This window comes from Canis lupus, chromosome 20 (genome assembly GCF_011100685.1).
Source record: "Canis lupus familiaris isolate Mischka breed German Shepherd chromosome 20, alternate assembly UU_Cfam_GSD_1.0, whole genome shotgun sequence".
In the NCBI taxonomy this organism is placed as follows: domain Eukaryota; kingdom Metazoa; phylum Chordata; class Mammalia; order Carnivora; family Canidae; genus Canis; species Canis lupus.
In genome coordinates, this window is record NC_049241.1 from 6048098 (window position 1) to 6070758 (window position 22661).

General features: G+C 41.6%; 1 protein-coding gene across 3 annotated transcripts in view; it reads right to left on the reverse strand.

Moving 5' to 3' along the window:
- Nucleotides 1–22661, reverse strand: part of MKRN2 (makorin ring finger protein 2) — a 29878-nt gene that overhangs the window by 2203 nt on the left and 5014 nt on the right. For 2 of the 3 annotated variants that reach the window (XM_038565611.1, XM_038565612.1), the window contains 5 exons: nt 12541–12669; nt 10904–11085; nt 9426–9730; nt 7595–7809; nt 5405–5515 (listed from right to left, as the gene is read on the reverse strand). In XM_038565611.1, coding sequence (XP_038421539.1) covers nt 5405–5515; nt 7595–7809; nt 9426–9730; nt 10904–11085; nt 12541–12669 — 942 coding nt within the window. Of the gene's footprint in view, nt 1–5404; nt 5516–7594; nt 7810–9425; nt 9731–10903; nt 11086–12540; nt 12670–20558; nt 20583–22661 lie in introns of those variants that run through there. The other variant, XM_038565613.1, reaches the window with a different exon arrangement.

Consider the following 22661-nt stretch of genomic DNA (forward strand, 5'->3'; position numbering starts at 1 on the left):
TGGCCAGCAGTGATGTCAGGGGTGAGGGAGACTTGACTTAGGCACAGAAAAGCCAGGACTATTAGCTGCCCAAAGTTACATGTCTCATTCCAATTTTATTTGGTCTTCACCTTCTAGATCTAGAGCAGGGCTTCTTAACTCCGTATGTTGACTATGGGCCCCTTTCTTGGAACAGTGTTTTTAAATGGATAAAATAAAACACACGGTAAAAAAAATTAACTTTCTGCTGTTTTATAGACCGATCTTCACATTCCATTCATAGATCTCTATGTTAAGAGCCCCTGCTCCTGAGGAAAAATACAACCAACTAGAAAATTACCATTTCTTGCTTAAATGAAATTTGACTTCTACGATCATACATGATCCCATGGTGGAGACACCCAAGTAGGCAAGAGGGCATCTGGGAGTGCCAAGGAAGGGAAGTGGCGCAGCAGAAAGGGCAGACCGCTACCAGGGGTAGCTGGGGTACGTGACCATGGCAGACAAGGATGGGGATCTTCAGTGTTGGTCTATCTTCTCAGACAAGGGGATGGCAGAGACCGGTGACGAGGACCTCTGAGACCCCAGAGCAGCATAGAGAAAGCTCCCCAACAACCATCCACTGAGGGAAACAGCACGGTGCTAGCTGGGGGCCCGTACCTGCCACGGCCCCCACCCTAGCGGCTCAGAGTAAACCTTCAAATGACTGCTCAAGCAGCCAGTTCTCACCAGGTCGCTAGACACTGGCTTTAATAAACCCAACAGGTTGAAAAAAATCACTCTCTAGTCCTGCCCCCCTCCAAATAACTCTTCCTCCTTCCCCAGCCTTACCTGGTCACCAAGGATAAAAGCCTCTAGTGCACGCAGACTGCCTCTTTGTTCTCAGTTCTCCTATCCAATTGTTACCCCTGCTTACAGAGCCCGTTCCCAGTCACCCCGTCCCTCCTGTTCCCACTGCCACAGTCTTTTTTTTAAGATTTTATTTATTTATTCATGAGAGACACAGAGATAGAGGCAGAAACACAGGCAGAGGGAGAAGCAGGCTCCATGCAGGGAGCCTGACGTGGGAATCAATCCTGGGTCTCCAGGATCACACCCTAGGCCGAAGGCGGCACTAAACCGCTGAGCCACCCAGGCTGCCCTGCCACAGTCATTTCTTAACTGGCCTCCTTCCCATCAGGTTCTGGTCTTCACACTACGACTGAGGAGTGTGCCAGTGTGTCACTTGGTCTGTCCCCTTAGATCTCACTCCAGTCTGTCTCTGGACATCCTTCCACACACACCTCTTTTAACCCCAGGGCCACTTGCACTGCTCCCCAAATGCAGCATTTGTATCCCTCCCTCTCACATAGATCGTTGTTCATGCTTCATGGCTCAGCTTCCCATACTGCTTTCTCTGATGCTCCCAGAGGGATCCAAGTGCTCTCTCTGTTGTGACGTGTGGCTTGGGCCTCTCATAAAGAATTGTCACCAGAAAACATGTATCACAATTGCCATTTTGCAATTTCCCATGAAATTATCTTACTAATCTATACTCTATGTCCCCCACTGTGCTTAGCTTGAGGGTGCCTAGCCTCTACTAGGTGCCCATTAAATGTGTGAAATTCATAACACCATCATCAATGAAAACTAAGGCCAGGAAAGACCTAAACAGAAATAACAAGAATTTCCAGACCATTCCAGCATAGCTGCTTCCTACAGGTTGGCCCGGCTGCCTTGCCACTCCTGCCCTCTGGTGGACAGATAACTTCACATGGGCAGGGACACTGGTAAACCAGGAAAGTATTAAGCCTTTAGTTAATAGGCAATCTGAAAGTGACATATGGTATCCTTTAGTAGTACTGCCAAGCACCCTTCTACCAGCCCCGACCCTCCTGCAGATAACTAGCAACAGAAATTTTTAAAAGACCTGAAGGCACTGGAGAATGAACAATAGCAGAAGGGCTGGAAGAACAGGATGGCAAGAAGGGAGTTCTAGCTTTTGGCCCACAGCAAGCCGAAGTCAGGTGTCTAAACTAGAGGAGCAAATCTAGTCTCCCTGGCCCGAAGGACCAACAGAGGTGGGAGGAAATCACCCACTGGAAAGCGAGGAAGCAATCCTGCTCAGAGAAGGGCGGGAGTGGGAGGACTCCAGATACTATGTATTATTAATTCAGCCCAATGGCTGACTGGGACATCAGTACAGCAGAGGCTCATAGCAACTTAGTGGAGGATAAGAAACCAAACAGATTAGAACTGCTGCCCAAGACCTGGAACTTAAACACTTTTACCTGCATATAAAAACATCAATGCTTTATTGTTTAAAAGAATCCAGGATTTCTACCATCCAGGTTAACATTGGCAGTGTTTAGGCTATGATCCCAATCATTCAACATATGAATAATCAGGAAAACATGACCTAGAAATGAACTTCTAGATGACAAGGAGTTCAGCTACTCTTGGAGAAGATGAACAGTGAGGTGGAAAAAATTTGAAAGAAATTAACAGGGCCCAATGCCTGTGGGGCAGTAGCAAAAAGTCTAGTACATGTTATTAAGAGTCCCAGCAGAGGAGTACCTGGGCAGCTCAGTCGGTTAAACCTCTGCCTTGGCTCGGGTCATGATCCCAGGGTCCTGGGATGGAGACCAGCAGCAGTCAGACTTTCTGCTCAGCAGGGAGTCTGCTTCTCTGCCTCTGCCATGCCTTGTGCTCTGGGTCAAATGCTCTCTGCCTCTGCCATGCCTTGTGCTCTGGGTCAAATGAATAAATAAAGTGGGGGTGGGGGAGCAAGAGAAGAAAAAACAGGGCAGGAGAAAAATTTGATGGTCAAAATGATAAAATCTTATGGATTCAGAGAAAACCACTCCCAGGCAAAAGAGCAAACTGCTGATAACCAAGATAAAGAGACAATCTTGAAAGCAACCCCAGAAAAATGACATATTACAATCTGAATTACCACTAACTTCTCAGAAACTAGAGGCCAGAATATAGTGGAACAACATTTGCAAAATACTAAAAGAAAATAAAGAAACAAACTATTAACCCAGAATTGTACTCACTGAAAAAGGAGACAAAGATGTAAACAGGACCAATCTGACCAAAATATTCAATGAAAATATCCTTTAAGGATGAAAAGAAAAGCTCTTTCTGCTAAAAAGAAAACTACGACTTCATCACCACATCAACAAATGCTGAAGGCAGTTCTTGAGGCTGAAAGTAAAATTATATACCAAATCAAAGAGCACTGGAAATAGTATCTCAGTAAATATAAAAAACTTTTATTTTTCTCTTAAATACATAAGCTTTCAAAGGCAAAAATCATAGTAATACCTTGCTGGGTTCTAATGTATGTAAATATTACATCCATACCTTATAATAGTAAAGTTGCAAGATACAAGATCAATATATAAAAAATCAGTTGCCACTATAGACTAACAATGAACTACCAGAAAGAGAAATTAAGAAAACAACCTCATCTATAATTGCACGAAAAAGAATAAAATACTTAGGACTAAATTAAGCAGAAGTGAAACTGACTTGTATGCTTAAGACAAGATGAAAGAAATGAAAGGCATAAGTAAATGGTAAGTATCCCATGCTTAAGGACTAGAAGAATGCTGTTAAGATGTCTACACTCCCCAATGCAATCTCCAGATTGAAAACAATCCTATCAAAATTCCAAAGGCATTTTTCTCAGAAATAGGACAAACAACTCCAAAATTTGTATAGTGCCACAAAAGACCCCAAACAGCCAAAGCTGTTTCTGTTGTTTTCCTGAGAAACAACAACAAAGCTGGAGACAGCCCATTTCCTGATTTCAAGCTGTACTACAAAGCTATAGTAATCCAAACAATTACAGTACTAGCAGAAAAACAGACACACATATCAGTGGAACAGAACAGAGGGCCCAGAAATAAGCCCACGCAGATAAGGTCAATTTATCTTGACCCTGACAAAGGAGCCAGGGACATTGAATGAGGAAGAAACAACCTGTCCAATAAAGGATGTTGGGGAAACTGGACCACTGTCTTCTACTATACACAAAAATCAGCTCAAAATTGATTGAAGACTTGAATGTAAGCCCCGAAACAATAAAAACTCCTAGAAGACAACAAAGACGGTAAGCTCCTGGACATTGGTCTTGGTGATGCTTTGTGGATTTGCCACTAAATACAAAGGCAACAAAAGCAAAAATAAACAATTGGGACTACATCAAACTAAGAAGTTTCTGCACAGCAAAGGAAACCAAACAAAATGAAAAAGCAATCTGCTAAATGGGAGAAAATATTTGCAAATCATCTATCTGGATAAGGGGGTAATATCCAATATATTTAAAGAACTCATATAAGAGCAAAAAACAGGGACGCCTGGGTGGCTCAGCGGTTGGGCACGTCTGCCTTTAGCCCAGGGCATGATCCTGGAGTCCTGGGATTGAGTCCCACATCGGGATCCCTGTGAGGAGCCTGCTTCTCCCTCTGCCTATGTCTCTGCCTCTGTGTCTCTCATGAAAAAATACATTAAAAAATCTAAAAAAAAAAAAAAAAAAAAAAAAAAAACCCACCACCACATTCCACCTAAAGATGGGCAGAGGAACCAAACAGACATTTTCCCAAAGAAGACATCAAAATGTCTAACAGACACATGACAATGTGCTCAACATCACAAAAAATCATGGAAATGCAAATCACAACCACAATGAGCTAACACTTCATGCCTGTTAGATATCTACACTTCCATATTTGCTGTAACATTAATCATAACAGCCAAGACATGGAAACGACCCAAGTGTCTGTCAACAGATGAATGGATAAAGAAGATATGGAATATACATGCAATGGAATAGTATTCAGCCTTGGCAAAGAAGGAAATCTTGTCACTTGTGACAACATGGATGGACTTTGAGGGCATTATGCTAAGTGAAATAAGCCAGACAGAGAAAAACAAATGCTGTATGAGATCACTTACATGTGGAATCTAAAAACAAACCCAAACACACACAGTCAAACTCACGTAGTAAAAAAGGAGTTCCCGGAGAGGCCAAGAGGTGGGGTTAATAAGGAAAAAGTTGATAAAAGGATACAAACTTTCACCTATATGAATAAAGATCTCATGTGAAACATGGTGACTATAGTTAACACTGTTTATAAAACTGAAATTTGCTAATAAGGGAGTAGAACTTGGAAGGTTTTCTACACACACACACACACACACACACACACACACACACACAGTAATGGATGTGTTAATTAACTAGATGGGAGTATCCTCCCACAATGTTGATCAAATCACCATGACACTTTAAATATCTTACAATTTTATTTGTTAGTTAGAACTCAAAGCTGAAATTTCAAAAATTACATTATTACCTTGTGGGGTTCAAAGGTATGTAAATATAATGCATCTGCCAGGCAGGCACCGGGATCATGTCTAAAGTCAAAGTACTTACCCCATTCCCTGTTTGAAAGCTTCAATCAACTCATTCTTTTTATTCTGATCTTCTACCCAATACACACTTGGAATTACAAACTCTGATATCACACGGCATTCTGGACAAGACCTGAAATTACAATCAAGGTTAGTATGGGAGAGATGAAGTTACAAATCCTGTGTACACTGAACCAGCAAACTCCTTGCTCAAATACATGACCACTCCAGATGTTTCCTAACCAAAAATTCCAAAAGGTGCAATCATAATCACCTAAGAACCTTCTTTACTGTTTTCTTTTTCAAGTTTTATTTAAATTCCACTTAGTTAACATATAGTATAATATTAGTTTAGGTGTAGAACCTTATTTACTGCTAAAAACATGTTCTTCTCAACAATAAGAGGACAACCCAATTTGGGGCACCTGGCTGGCTCAGTCAGTGGAAGAAGCAACTCCCGATCTCAGGGTTGTGAGTTTAAGCCCCACCTTTTGTAAAGTGATTACTTAAAAATAAAATCTTTAGGGGCACCTGGTTGGCTTAGTTGGTTAAATGTCTGCCTTTGGCTCAGGTCATGATCCCAAGGTTCTGGGATCAAGCCCCACATTGGGTTCCCTATTCAGCGGGGAGCCTGCTTCTCCCTCTCCCTCTGCTGCTCCCCCTGCTTGTGCTTATTCTCTCTCTGTCAAATAAATCTTTTTAAAAAATTAAAAAAAATCTTTAAAACAAACCCAATTGTAAAATGGGCAGGAGATTTAAGTAGGCCATTTCTCCAAAATGGCCAAAAAATATAGAAAAAGATGCTCAAGATCATTAGTTAGCAGGGAAATCCAAGATACCACTTCAAACCTGACAGGATGGCTAAAATCAGAAATAGAGTAACAAGAGTTGCTGAGTGTGGGGAGCAGCAGGTCCCTTCCTGTGTTGATGGTGTGGCCGCTGTGGAAAGCAGCCCAGCACTTCCTTAAAATGCTGAATAGTTACCGTATGGCCCAACAATCCCACTCCTAGGTATCTACCCAAAAGAAATAAAAACCGTCCACACAACAACTTGTCCATGAGTATTCACAGTAGCATTATTCACAATAACCAAAAGAAGGAAACAATCCAAATGCCTGTCAACTGATGACAAAATAAAATATGGGTATCTACACGAGGCCATGTTATTTGGCTAGGACCAGGAACAAGGCACCAGCACACACATGGCAGATGAGTGAACTCCAAGAGTAGTATGCCAAGGGAAAGAAGCTGGACAAAGAAAGGCTACATACTATATGACTCCATTTCCAATCAGCATCCAAACAGGCAAAGCTGGAGGGCAGAAAGTAGAGGAGGGGCTGCCAGGGGCTGGAAGCAGCAGGGAGGAAATGGGCAGTGAAGGCAAACAGAGGTTTCTTTTTGGGAGGATAAAAATGTAAAATGAGACTGAAGTAATGGTTGCACAACTGTGAAAATACTAAAAACCACTGAACTACACACTTTTATCTCAATAAAGCTATTTTACCACACAAACATGTGACTCTGGGCACATTACTTGACTTCACTCTACCACAGTTTCCTTATCTGTAAATGAGAATGATCACTGGGTCTGAGAGAATTAGAAGCTAATTTACGTGAAGAGTTTCTAACAGTACACAGCACACATTAACTCTTCAGTATGAGTAAGCTCTTCCCCTGTCCCCTCTGCAAAATTTAAGACTCCTGTGTTGTTATATGTCAGATATCTCAATAAAGCCAGGGGAAAAAAGAAGCTTGTGCTGGCTCCATGGAGCACATCCTATGTATCATACACTACGTAAAATGTGTTAGATGCATTATTCCATTTAATCCTCAAACAATCCTATTTTATAGATGAAAAAAAAAAATAAAGGCTGAAAATATAAAAGGCAATCAGCCTAAGGGACAGCCACTAGTAACTGTTGGTGTTGGAGCCAAAAGGCCAGTGCCATTAACACTTTCTCACACAGATGATCCCTGCCGAGTGGCCCCAATCACCCTGACAGTTGGCAGGAGCTGTTACCCATATTTTAAAGGAAAAGGCACATATTTTAAAAAAGAAGGCTACTTGACATGCCTAGGCTCCTGCAGTTAGGGGCTAGGACTCACTAGTTATTTTCACACTGGAGGCCAAGGGAGAAATTAAAAGTAGATAGAAGAAGGCCCCAAATCTAACTCCCCAGCTCCCACACCTAAGACCCCTAGCTGGACTTACTTAATGATTGGGTTCTCAAACTGCTTGGCACATCTCCACTGCCGGATGCAGGACAAGCAGTACGTGTGATTGCAGTTGGAGAGAATCCCAAATCTCCTCTCAGAAGCAGATGCCTTCTCAAGGACCACTTCCATGCAGATACTGCATACTTTATCCTGACTTGCTTGGAAGGCAAAGGCCTTTTCCATCTCGTGTTCAAATGTCGACATGCAGATCTGAAGTACAGAGAGAAAGGAGGGCAACGCTATTAGGCTGCTGGGGAGAGGCAAGAGCCAGGGAGCAACGGTGGCCACACTGCCACACCCAAGATCAGGAAGGCACGCACACCATGAATGCCTGAGGTGGAGCCCAGCAGCCCCTGGCTTCAAGACACAAAGCTCTCTCAGACCACAAAAAGAACTTCAAAAATCACCTGCCCAGCCTCTTGTTTTCCTAGCATGCTATGGTCACCGCCAGTTTAGAGGACCAGCCTGGGATCACAGAGTTCACAGAGCCTAGGACCCCCATTTCCAGGCTTTTCTGGGGCATTGTCTTCCCACTCTGATTTATACCAGTATCAGAAATGCTGAACAATCCTTAACTTAAAACACTAGGATGGTCGTTCAGAGTCAGAGGTAAGCAGCACCACTTCTCAAGAGAACAAGTCATTGGGCAGCCCGGGTGGCTCAGCGGTTTAGCACCGCCTTCAGCCCAGGGCATGATCCTGGAGACCCGGGATGGAGTCCCACATCGGGCTCCCTGTATGGAGCCTGCTTCTCCCTCTGCCTGTGTCTCTGCCTCTCTCTGTGTGTGTCTCTCTTGAATAGATAAATAAAATCTTAAAAAAAAAAAAAAAAGAACAAGCCATTTAATGAATGTATTCATTCAGTAAGTAGTTGCTGAATACCCCCCATGTGAGGCACTGTGTATCAGGCATGAGAGTCAATGCAGAGTCTGAAGCCCCAGGTTCTGCCCTGGGAAGCTCATGGTGGACACGGATGGGAGATAAACCAATACGTGCAGCACAAAAACCTCAGCACACCTGGGCGCAGAGGAAAGCTCTAATTTCGTGCTCTCCTGAACACCCCTAGGAAGGCAGTGGGAAGGAACAGACTCAGCCCTCAACACCCCATGGCCTGCTCACCGTCATAAGCTCTAACACTGTAGCTATGGGCTCCTTTCCATCTCTCTTACCCATCTTCACACTGAGCCTAGTGTGAGGCAGAGCCTCCAGAAATATTGCGGACCTGATGACCTGAAAGGTCCCTTCCAATACTTGGCTCCTCAAATTCTCCAGAACTCAGCCAGGCTGGACCTCAAGCATGAGGATATGTAAACATACGGAGGATGTGTATGTAATGCATCTCTCCTCTTTTATACACATACCCACCCATCCATCCATACTCTTGAGTTAGATTTGTTCTCTGAACTTTGCATTGCTTTGTTTCTGGTGCCTCTTCCCTTTTCCTTCATTCTAAATAATTAAAAACGGTCAAAATGACAACAGGGAAAAGGACTTGAAAATAGGGTTATGGGGTGCATGGGTGGTTCAGTTGGTTAAGCATCTGCCTTTGGCTCAGATCACGATCCTGGGGTCCTGGAATCAAACCCCACATGGGGCTCCCTGCTCAGTGGGGAGTTTGCTTCTTCCTCCTCCCCTGCCCTCCCCCTGGCTTGTGGTCTCTCACTCTGTCAAATAAAATCTTTAAAAAAAAATAGGATTATAAATATGCCAGGTACATATTGCAGGTATTATTGGCAGAGGGATGCTTATAGGAACACCAACAATTTTGTCACTTAGTGCGTTTCAAATTTCTTAAAAATAAGTTCATGCAAAGGCTTGCAATTTTACCTTCTCATGAGCTTTCCTTTGCTCTGGGTCGAAGGGATGCAGGACTCGTAACCTACAGATTTCACACACTTCCCCATGCAGGTAGACACAAGCATCCCCAAACCGGCACTCCCCAGCAGCTGCATAGGGGCACAGCTGCTGTTCACTGCTGTAGGAGCTGCTGGCTTCTAAATCATCAAGGCCACTCCTGATCGCATCGAGGTAGGAATGCGGCTTCATTTCTGGGCTGTTCTGGAGATCACTGCAGCCTCCTGAATTACTCACCACACTTGGGCAAGTCTTTTCTTCAGCCATGCCAGAGAGATCTTAATACAAAACATAATAACACACACACAAGTGAAAACTGGCCCAAACTTTCTGGTAAGCAGTTAGTCAAAACCTAACAAATTAAGTAACCCTGACCTTGGGAATTCCACTCTTTGGATCATACAGAAAAAAAAATAGGCCAAGAGGGAAAAATAGAAGGAACAGTATAAATGTTTATAATGATATTATTATGATTTTTTTTTTTAAAAAAAGGAAAAAACATAATTGGCAATACAGGAAATTAGCAAAATGGACCACGATCTATTTAAATGAAAGAACTATAAAGTTTCTATTTAAAAATGACAAATACGGAAATGTCAACCCATGGACCAGTTAACACTAAAAAATTAGTAATAATTTTTTTTAAACACCAAAATATACGTCAATGGGGATTTAGAATGAAGTCAATAAAATACAGCATTTTCCTTTATATTAGAAGTTATCTATCATTTTACAGTAAACTAGAATGAAAATTTAGTGAGTCTTTGGGTCCTGAGGCCAGTGTGGAACTCCTCTATGGCATTCCCACCTCACACACTTCTGGCCTTTTTAGAAAGGACATTGGACTAGAACAATTACTTGTTTGCTTAGGATGGAATCTACCTATCTTATGTCACACAATTCCAAGAACCAGAAATCCTTTTACTCGTTGAGGACTAGCCAATAAAAATAACTTTTATGATTTGTAGTCCTACCACCTCCTCCCCAAACCCCGGTCCAAGGTACAAACCACTCCCGAAACCCCAATATTATCAGAGTTGCAACCTAAAATACCAAATACTGGCTAAGCATAATAACTAAGACTCTGAACTGACCTAGAAATAAAACAGTGAAACATGTACTTTATCAAAATATGTAGCTTTGAAATGAGCAGCCGGGTGCTTCTCAGAATTGGGGAAGCACCCCATGGCAGCCACACACTGACAAAAAGTCACTCTGTAGCTCTTGCCAGGCCAAATTTGGCAGTGACCCAGCCTGTAGGCCCAACGCATCACCTGCATGCTCAGCAGCCAAATGAAGCTGTTCTCAGGACAGTTCTGGGGTCTACACTTGAACAGCTGGGAGGGAGACTAGGTTAGGAGCCCTCTGACAAGGGAGGGCCAGAAAGAAGCATCACGAGCAAACAACACTGCTTTTCAAAAAGAGGCAATGAAATGACTCTGCTCACTCACTTCGGTCTCTAAGTATTAATGTTCTCTTCTCACGTTTCCCAGGCTCGTGTAAGTTAGTTTTCACAATAGATGCAGTGAGGTCGGAAGCAGAGTGAGGACTATGGAAACCCGGGGAGGACACACCGTGAGGCATGGTGCCCACAGCACCACCAGCTGCAGCAGAAGGCCTCGTGTGATCATATCTAAACAAAACACACAGAAAATGCATTATGGACACAGCACCTGCGCATGCCTCCCACACTTCTAGACGTGGACCATCTTTTCTTCTGTTCCATTTGTGGAGGTGGAAAATGAGAATCTTTTCCCACATGTTAAATGATAAAAGGCTTATCAATTGGTAAGAAATGCCTGGTGATTCTAAGAGAGTAGTAGGTACACTGCTGTCTATCATGTACACTTAAGTGTCCTAGGGGGATGTGAGTGGGACAGGCAAAATATCCCAGAACACAGAGAAATCCTGAGAATTCCAGCCAGATGTTGAAGTGAAATCTCTCCAAGCCAGTGTTCTTCTGGCAGAAGTCCCTGAAAAGTTAATGATGGCCAATGTAATAGCTGGAGACCAGTCTTCCTGGACTCTCCGGGGTACCCACTGGCATGGCAGGGCCAACTTCTACACCCTCCAGTCAGCACAGGAAAGAACATATAAGCTCTTCAGTATAAAAGCACCTGATCAGGTTTCTGGAATGTTTTCCTGTTTAGAATTTACAAAATTTCCCTACAGACACTGAGTGGGAAAAAGGCAGACTCTGTATGCATATAAATGTTCACTGCAGGGGTACTCACAGCAAAAAAAAAAAAGAAAAAAAAAACCTGGAAACCACTTAACTTTCTTTCTTTCTTTCTTTCTTTTCTTTTTTTTTTTTTTTTTTAAAGATTTTATTTATTTATTCATGAGAGACGGGGTGGGGGACACACGACATAGGCAGAGGGAGAAACAGGCTCCATGCAGGGAACTTGATGTGGGACTTGATCCCTGAACTCCAGGACCACGCCCTGAGCTGAAAGCAGAGCTTAACTGCTGAGCTATCCAGGCATCCCTATCACTTAACTTTCTGAGAGAGGAATAGTTAATAAGATGATGGCATGTTAACATCATGAAACATAAAATTACAAGTAGGAAATAAAGTAGCAGCTTAGGTAAAAGCTTGTGACATGTTAAGTGGGGAAAAAGGCAAGATATATATACTGTGGGTGCAATTTTTAAAAGTCTCATTAAGAAAAAAAGAAAATCTCATAAGAATAAGGCCTGAAAAGTGATTTTGAAAAATTAAAATTATGGTAATGAAACTTATATTTCAAAATGATCTGCTGTACTTTTTATTGTTAAATTACTTTCAAATTAAAATTTGCCTGGATGGCTCAGTTGGTTATGCAACTGACTCTTGATTTTGGCTCAGGTCATGATATCAGGGTCATGAGATTGAGCCCGAGTCAGGCTCTACGCTGGACATGGAGGCTGTTTAGGAATCTCTTCCTCCCCCTCTGCCCCTTACCCCTCTACACTCTCTCTCTAAAAAAAAAATCTTAAAAAAAAAAAAAAAAATTCCCCTCATCGACACCCATGCTCCAAATGAAGGATCTGAGTTTCTGATAATATTTAATTTGATAGGACAGTTGGAAGCAGCTGTAGATCTTGCCTGCATCGAGTCCCATAGGCGCAGTAGCCCTTCTGATAGTATTTGCAGATGGTGGATGGCTTGCTGTTTGCCAAGTCATGTGAAAACAGGCACTGGTTTCCTTCCCGACAGACACCATGCATAAAATACCTGGAGAGGCAAGCGGAGGCATAAAACTTTTAGAGACATTTTGCTTTACAAAATTACCATATTCTTGAATCTAGCATACAAATGCTTATTATATATGTATTATGTATCAAGGCTCTATTAGGCCCTGGAGATAAACATATTTCCTTGATTCTAAAACAGTGATGGGTGGCTCAGTGCTTTAGCGCCACCTTCGGCCCAGGACCTGATCCTGGGGACCCGGGATCGAGTCCCACGTCGGGCTCCCTACATGGAGCCTGCTTCTCCCTCTGCCTGGGTCTCTGCCTCTCTCCCTCTGTGTCTCTCATGAATAAATAAATAAAATCTTTAAAAAATAAAAATAAAACATAATAGTGATTTTTGATGCACCACAACTAATTCAATGACCGTTTTCTGGAAGAAAAATAATGCCATAAATTTGTTTTAAGATATACCCTCTTGATTTGAGATGTTACATATGTAAATGTGAGACTCAAAACTGAGAGAATACTCTGAAAAACTGTTCTCTCTGTTCTCATGGAGTTTAAAGGGTATGGCTGTATATGGATCAGAGACCTGGGCCCAAGATCCAGCAAGTCACAAAACAAACCTCACTACCTTCATCCATAAAATGAAAATAACACTATCTACTTTACTGGGTTGTAGCAAGGATCAAATTAGAAAATGCAGCACAAAAGATACATATATAAGAATGTTCCACTGCAATGTCTAGTACAGGTTCTCATGAAATAACTGGGAGGTTTTATAATTCTGTCCAGCGAGAGTACAGAGACCTGGCTGAAAACTCAGAGCAAACAGTAGAGTGATCTCAAAGGCACATGCCTTGGTACTAGGTGTAAAGAGACCGAACGAGGATTTTAGACCCGCCCTAACAAAGCTTAAAAGCAAGTTTCAAAAGGACAGAGCTGATAGCGAATAACTGTCAGCCAAAACATACTTTAACATCTTTGAAGGAAGACAATAAAATACAAATGCTCAAAAACATTCACACTGGCATCCAGTAAAAAAATAAGCAGCTATGCCAAAAGCAGACAAATGTGACCCATGACCAGGAGAAAAATTAGTCAGTTATAGGAATGACAGATGATGGAATCAGTAGATAGGACTTTAAAAACAGCTACTATAAATATGTTCAATTATGCTGAGTATGAAGAGAATTAGAAAATATAAACCAAATGGAACTTTCAGAAATGAAAAGTGCAATATCTGAAATGAAGATTTCACTAGACACACTTACTGTAAATTAGACAGGATGAAAGAAAATCTCAGAAGACCTGAAGACACAGCAATAGAAACTATTCAAACTGAAGAGGAGAGGAAAAAAAAAGAACAGATTTTTGCTTCTAGCTGTGAAGGAGCATAGAACCTGCCCTCCAATGTAAAAAAGCTAGCTAACAGAACAAAATATATGAAACAAGTGCAACAAGGGAAAGCCTGGCTTTCTTCTGGGAGGCGTACCCTGGATCTCAGTGCAAGGAGGTGAGTCCTGAGCAGAGCACAGCAGTCTTGCTGGGCTGAAGAGACAGAGAATAGAGTTCAAGGAGTTGGAGGGAAGCTCTTTAAAGAGCTTGTAAATAGTGATACACACATGAAGCTGACTTTTGATAAGCCTGTCTGGGTAATTCAATGGGGGAAAAGAATAATATTTTCAAATACAAAAGATGGACATAGTACCTACATGGAAAAAAAAAAAAAAAAGGAAGTTCAAATATTATGTGTCTGCTGATGTGACCCAATATGAATTAAGTATACAACATAGCCTGTGATACATTCTAGCCAAAAACATTGAACTCGAATCCAACAAAACTCCAGATCTAACTCCTACAAAACTCCAGATCTAACTCCTACTTTATAGGAAATACAGGTGATTGGGAACAAGCTCAAAGCCATAAGGAGAAAGCAACCAGATAAATATAAAAACAAGAGGTGGTATGGACCAGGGGTTTCTTTAACAAGTGTCATGGAAGGTAGGCAAGGGGAACAGGACTCTGAAAAAAAGATTGGTGTTTTTTTAGACTTAAATTTACCATTATGACTCAACAATTTCACTCCTATTTACTCAAGAAAAATAAAAACATACATTCCTACAAATACTTGTAAATGGATGTTCATAGAAGTATCATTCATAATGGCCAGAAAGTGACAAGTTACATAATTCCTTCAACTGGTGAATGGGTAAGTAAAACATAATATATCCATAAAATGGGGTATTATTTGGCAATAGAAAGGAATGAAGTACTGATGTGTGCTGTAACACAGACAAACCTCAAACACATTAAGCGAAACGACCCAGACACAAAATACCACATTTTGAGTGATTCCATTTAAATACAGGATCAAAAAAAGGGGCAGAGGCACCTGGCTGGCTCAGTCAGTAGAGCACACGACTCTTGATCTTGGGGTCATGGGTTCAAGCCCCAAGGTGGGTATAGAGCTTACACTAAAAAGGCAGGGGTGGGGGTGGGGGGACAAATCCGTAGGAACAAAAAGTAGATAAATGGTTCCCTAGGTTGGGAGAAGGGGTAATGAGGAATGAATGACTGCGAATGAGCACAAGAGGTCATTTTGGGGGTGATGAAAATGTTCTTAAATTTAATTATGGTATTGTACAACTTTAACTTGACGAAAAATCTTTGGCTTGTATGCTTAAAATGAGCAAATTTTGTAGTATGTAAATTCTACTTTTATAAAGCTGTTGAGAAAAATTTAGGGGTGCCTGGGTGGCTCACTCGTTAAGTGTCCAACTTGATTTCAGCTCAGGTCATGATCTCAGGGTTGTGAGATCAAGCCCCACTGGCTCCGAGCTCATCAGGGAGTCTTTTTCTCTCTCTCTCTCTCTGCCCTCCTCTTGCTAGTGTGAGCTCTCTCTTTAATGAATAAATCTTAAAAAAAAAAAAAAAAAAATTAAAAAGGAAGGAGCTGGGATCCCTGGGTGGCGCAGTGGTTTGGCGCCTGCCTTTGGCCCAGGGCGCGATCCTGGAGACCCGGGGTCGAATCCCACGTCGGGCTCCCGGTGCATGGAGCCTGCTTCTCCCTCTGCCTGTGTCTCTGCCTCTCTCTCTCTCTCTCTGTGTGACTATCATGAATAAATAAATTTAAAAAGAAAAAAATTTAAAAAAAAAAAAGGAAGGAGCTGTGCTAGGTTAGTAGAAATTACATAAGGTATGTAATAACCAGATGCAATATTTAGTCTAGGATTATGATTTTTTTTAAGATTTTATTTATTTATTCATAAGAGACAGAGAGAGAGAGAGAGAGAAAAAGAGAGGCAGAGACAAAGGCAGAGGGAGAAGCAGGCTCCATGCAGGGAGCCCAAGGTGGGACTCCATCCCAAGACTCCAGGATCACACCCTGAGCTGAAGGCAGATGCACCCAACTACTGAGCTATCCAGGTGTCCCTTAGTCTAGGATTATATCTTGGTTTGAACAAACCAGATATAAAGGCATTTTTGGGGATCCCTGGGTGGCGCAGCGGTTTGGCACCTGCCTTTGGTCCAGGGCGTGATCCTGGAGACCCAGGATCGAATCCCACATTGGGCTCCCGGTGCATGGAGCCTGCTTCTCCTTCTGCCTATGTCTCTCTCTCTCTCTCTCTCTCTCTGTGACTATCATAAATAAATAAAAAATTAAAAAAAAAATAAAGGCATTTTTGGAACAAATCAGGGTGAACTGGGTATTAGGTAAAATGACATGGGAAGTTGAAGATTAACTGGAAGAAGGAGATTATAAAACACCATTTACAGTAAAATGGTGCAGTCACTATGGAAAACAGTATAGTGGTTCCTCAAAGAATTAAAAATAGAATTATCATATGACCCAGCAATTCCACTTTCGGATACAAAAAAAAAACCCCAAAAGCAAGGACTCAAGTATTTGTATACCCATATTCCTAGCAGCATTATTCCAGTAGCCAGAAGGAAGGAACAATCCAAGTGTCTATCGATGGATTAATGGAGAAATAAAATGTAGCACATACATACAATGAATTATTATTCTGCTTTATAAAGGAAGGAAACTGACACATTCTACAGCATGATGAATTTTGAGGACACTGTGCTAAGTAAAATAAGTCAGACACCAAAGGACATATACTGTATGATCCCACTTACATGAGATGAGGTTCCTATAATAGTTAGATTCCCAGAGACAGAAGCAGCATGGTGGCTGCCAGGGGCTGGGATGAGGAGGGATGGGGAGTGGGGAGTTAGTGTTTAATGGGGACAGAGTTTCAGCTTGAAAAGATGAAAAAGTTCTGGAGACGGATGGTAGTGATGGTTCCACAACAGTGTGAATATATTTAATACTCCTGAATTGTACACTTAAAAATGGTTAAGATGATAAACTCATGTATATTTTACCACAATTAAAAATTTTGAAAATAACACACAGTACATTCTCATTTTGGAAAAATCAATTTTTAAAAATACACATACATACATGAGTTTTAAAAATCTACAAATATATAATTGCACATTATGAGAGGCAATCCTTATGAGTAAGGTATATAGTAATTTTATTTTTGCAGAGCTGTATTTTTTAAAGAACTTATTTTTTAAAATTAATTATTTATTTATTTATTTATTTATTTATTTATTTATTTATTTATTTAACAGACAGACAGAGCATAAGTGGGGACAGAGGGAGAAGCAGACTCCCTGCTGAGCAGGGAGCCCAATGTGGGGATTGGATCTCAAAACCCTGGGATCATGACTTGAGCCACAGGCAGATGCTTAACCAACTGAGCTACTCAGGCGCCCCGCTGATGTGTACATTTCTAACATTTCCACCATGAACGTACACTGCTTTTATAATAAATGGTTATTTTAGTTTAAAAAAAATAAATACATACTGGTGAGGGTAAAAAGGTAAATAAAAATGCATAGTTCAGTATCTATCTCACAATAGGTACCCCCAAAAGTTCGGCTGTTATTAAGGTGCAGTAAAGCACAATGACAATTAAGCTGACAGTTACAAAAGTGACCTGTGCCTTATCACAAAGCATGCAGATTGCTGAGGAAACACATACCATGAACTGAGACAGGGCAACATCCCAGAGGATGTCAGGCTGAAGCACAGTCTGCAAAGTAGTGGGGGTACCAATGGGAGAGAGGAAAGAGAAGATAGCAAGAAAAATGCACAGAAGGGAGGCTGTGAGGGGCTGCAAACAGGCCTGTCGAGAGACAAGGCTGGAATATCATTTAATTGTGCTTCAAGTTACCCTGGTGTCAGGGGAAATACTGATGAGTGCATCTGAAAATGAGAGATAACAAAAGGGCCTGGAGTCAAGTCAACTTAGGAAATGGCACAGTCTAATCTTCTCAGAGATTTACACAGACAGTAGCAGAGGAAAGGTTCTAAGCATCCTGTCGTACAGAAAACTGTCCACAAGCTTTATTTATTGTGCTTTACAGATACTGCATTTTATAAACTGAAGGTTTGTTGCAACACACATGTTTACACACATGTCTCTGTGTCACATTTTGGTAATTCTTGCAATACTTTAAGCTTTTTCATTATTATTATATTTGTTATGGTGATCTGTAATCCATTATCTTTGATGTTACTATTGTAATTGTTTTGGGGTACCATGAACCATGTCCATATAAGATGGAGAATTTAATCAATAAATGTATGTGTTCTGACTGCTACACCACTCTCTCCCTCTCCTTGGGTGGCTCCCCATTCCCTGACACACAATATTGAAATCAGGCCAATAATCCTACAGTGGCCTCTAACTGTTTGAGTGAAACAAAGAGTCACACGTCTCTCACTTTACATTAAAAGCCAAGTATGTATGATTCATATTAGTGAGGAAGGTATGTCAAAAACTGAGACCAAAAGCTAAGCCTCTTGCACCAAACAGTTAGCCAAGTGGTGGATGCAAAGGAAAAGTTCTTGAAGGAAATTAAAAGTGCTACTTCAGTGAAAATACAAATGATAAGAAAGTGTGACAACCTGGGCAGCCTGGGTGGCTCAGCAATTTAGCGCTGCCTTCAGCCCAGGGTGTGATCCTGGAGACCTGGGATGGAGTCCCACATCAGGTTTCCAGCATGGAGCCTGCTTCTCCCTCTGCCTGTGTCTCTGCCTCTGTGTGTGTGTGTGTGTGTGTGTGTGTCTCATGAATAAATAAATAAAATCTTTAAAAAAAAAAAAAGAAAAGTGTGACAACCTAAATGCTAATTTGGAGAAGGTTTTAGTGGTCTGGAGAGAAGACACCACCACCCACCAGCACTTAACGCCAAAGCCTAATGGAGAGCAAGGTCCAAACTCTCTTTAATTCTGTAAAGACTGAGACAGGTGAGCAAGCTGCAGAAAAGAAGTCTGAAGCTAGTAGACATGGTTCATGAGGGTTAAGGAAGAAGCCATCTTCATAACATAAAAGTGCAAAGCGAAGTACCAAGTGCTGATATAGAAGCTGCAGCAAATCATCCAGATCTAGCTGAGATCATTAAATGAAGGTGTCTATACTACTTCCAATGCAGATGAAACAGCCAGCCTTCTGTTGGAAGACGACGACATCTAGGACTTTCATAGCTACAGAAGAGAAGTCAATGCCTAGCTTCAAAGCTTCAAAGGACAGGCTGACTCTTGTTAGAACCTAATACAGCTGGTGACTTTAAGTTGAAGCCAGTGCTCAATTTACTATTTGAAAGTCCCAGTGCCCTTAGGAATTATGCTAAATCTCCTCTGCCTGTGCTCTATAAATGAAACAGCAAAGCCCGAATGACAACACATCTGTTTACTATGTGGTCTATGGTTTCAGTCTATTGTTGAGACCTACTGCTCAGAAAAAAACAATTCCTTTCAAAATACTATTGCTTACTGACAAAGAACCTGGTCACCCAAGAATTTTAGTGGGAGATGTGTAAGATTAATGTTGTTTTCATGCCTGCTACAACATCCATTCTGCAGCCCAGGGGTCAGGGAGTGATTTCAACTTTCAATTCTAAGAAATACATTATGTAAATCTGTAACGGCCATCTGCCATAGACAGTGACTCCTCTGATGAATCTGAGCAGAGTCCATTGAGAACCTTCCAGTAATGATGCCCCATTCTAGATTCCATTAACAACATTTGTGATTTATGAGAAGTCAAAGTATCAACATTAATAGGAATCTGGAAGAAGCTGATTCTGACTCTCACGGAGAACTTCAAGGGGCTCAGGACTTCCCTGGAGGGAACAACTGCAGACGTGACAAGAGCAAAAGACCTATAATCAGAGGTAGACCATGAAGACGTGACTGAACTGCTGTGACCTCATGATAAAACTAGAATGGATGAGGAGTTGCTTCTTATGGATGAGCAAAGAAAGTGGTTTTGTGACATCTCCTTGGTGAAGATGCTTAAAAACTGCTGAAATGACAAAAAAGATTTACAATATGACATAAAGTTAGTTGATAAAGTAGCAGAGTTTGAGAGGATGGACTCCAATTTTTAAAGAAGTTCTACTGCAGGTGAAATGCTATCAAACAGCATCACATGCTACAGAAAAATTGTTTATGAAAAAGAGGTCAGTGTGGCAGACCTCGTTGTCTTCTTTTAAGAAACTGCTGCAGCCACGCCAGCCTTCAGCAACTACTATGGCGATCAGTCAGTAGTCATCAGCATTGAGGCAACACTGTCCACTAGCAAAAAGATTACAACTTGCTGAATGCTCAGATGATGGTTAGAATTTAGCAAGAAAGTATTTTCAAATTAAGTTATGTGCATGGTTTTAGATATAATGCTATTGCACACTTAACAGACTACAGTATAAACATAACTTTTATAAGGCACTGGGAAACCAAAAAGTTCATTTGATTCACTTTATTGCAAAATTTGCTATATTGCATTGGCCTGGTACTGAACATGCACTATTTCTGATGCATGCCTACATGGTTATTACACATACCCTTCCCCAGGCTTTTTTCAGAAAAAGCCACTTGAGTTGCAGGGTGGAAGACAGATTTGGAGAGGGCTGAAAATGAAGGGGAGGAGACTGTTAGGAGGTGGCTTTGTAAAGGAGCTTTATCTATGAACCCATGTTTTAACTTATTTTCAAAAGACTTTTATGGAAAATTTCAAACATATACAGAAATAAACTAAAGGGCAGAATGAACTCTCAAGACGTCCCAGGCTGAGGCTCAAAGAGGAGAGATGACTTACATACAGAAGGTCAAACTGCTAGGGAAGGGACCCCAACTCTGGTCTTCCCAGATAGCTCTGAGCTTCTCCCACCACAGCTGACTTCCCTGTCACTCTGCCTTTGCCCTTAGTGTGGCTCCTGTCAAAACACTGTACCCCATCTTTCACTGCACTGAACTGTTATAAGCCGCCTTCCTTCATGGACCAGACTTCTCACCCTCCAGGCTACTGTGCACTTTCCCTTCTTCAATGCAGAAGACTGACTAGTGGCAGCCATACACTATGGTGCTTCCCAGTTGGAGGCCTTTGACCCAAGAGGGCTAGTGCTCTTAAACACACAGTTGGGAACATCTGGTCTCTAATGAAGAAACCTGGGAACAACTTCAGAAAGGCATATCTGGAACATAACTAAATGCAAATGAACATAGAAAGCCTAAACCTAACCAATTACATGGCTCTGCCTGGAATTGGAAATAGGCTTGGCAACAGAAGGCAGGCAATGGTCTCTAAGGTAAGTCAGAAAGGCTCAAGAGGCCCAGACTGCCCTTTCCAGAGGAAGGATGCCAGAGAACACAAATGACAATTCATGCTGCACATCAGCTTCTGTGATGGCCCTGGAGGCTGCCTCAGCTGGAGGCCACAAGATTTGAAGACCTTCAAACCCTCCTTACTCATTAAACATAATTCCAATTTTCCTCACCTGTTCATCTGCCCAAAAGCAGAGAAAGTATTGACAAGGTCCACCTAACAGTTTCTTTTCTCTAAGGAAAATTAGAAAAGGGTATCTAGTTTTTAGGTTTCTCTTGAGTTAAGCTAGCAGAGCCACCTCTAAGTACATTAAGAGAATCAAATTTCTGAACCTACAAAGATGAGAACAGGACCCTGCAACTTAGTGACTATACAGAGGTGCCATCCCATGGCGTTCTTCCTAGGTGATCAGCTAGGTTTTTCTCAGCAACACTCCGTCAGGGTCTTCCACGAGATCAGAGGCTATACAGTAACTTGTTTTAAGGCAGCTGCAGGTGAACTTGGAAAAAAAAAAAAAAAAAAAACCACACAGCATAGAACCTGACAAATTATACAAAAGAGTATTTTTTTATTAGAAAGGAACTTAAAAAAATAAGGCCTATATCAAAAGGATTTTTTATTCACAGTACCGACTTTAGTGCACAGGAAAGAGTTAACCAGCAGGTCTGAGCCTGCTATCCTTAGAAAAGCCTATTTACAAACTGGCCTCTGCCTAGTATCTGCAACTTGACTGGTAAAATGTCTGCTACATGGTTAGAAAATTTCCCTAAGTGATAAGAATGGCTCACTGTGCTTAAACTCTACAATGTGGTTTATGCTGAACATCTGCTTTCCTTCTGGGAATCTGGAATTTTGGTAGATCCTAGGCAGAGAGTGACCAGCCTAGGCACTGAATCTCTGCACATGTTGCTGCATTTTTGTTGTTGGGGGAAGAGTATGTTGGGTGACCTTTTATGGGAAGGAGTGAAGGCAGGATGTTTGAGCACAGGTTCCTCCAGATGCTTGCTACCTGTGCCTTTTTCCCATATGATCTAGCCCTGACTTCTTGCGATATCACTGTAGTAAATCTAAGCGTTCAGTACAATTATATGTGCTGAGTCCTGTGGAGTCTTTCTAGCCAATCTCTGGATGGAGGGGTGGTCTTGTGGAACCTGGACACAAAAGTACATTACACTTTAAAGAGTTTAACAATTCTTTTGAGAAATGCTATAAAACTGCATTATTTCAGTAGTCCTTAAATATGGCAATTTGTGAAGCTATAGAAGTTAAAAAAAATTCAGCACCAAGAGCCAACTCTGAATGACAAAGAGGGATCAGGATTAGTAAACTTATAAATACTGGA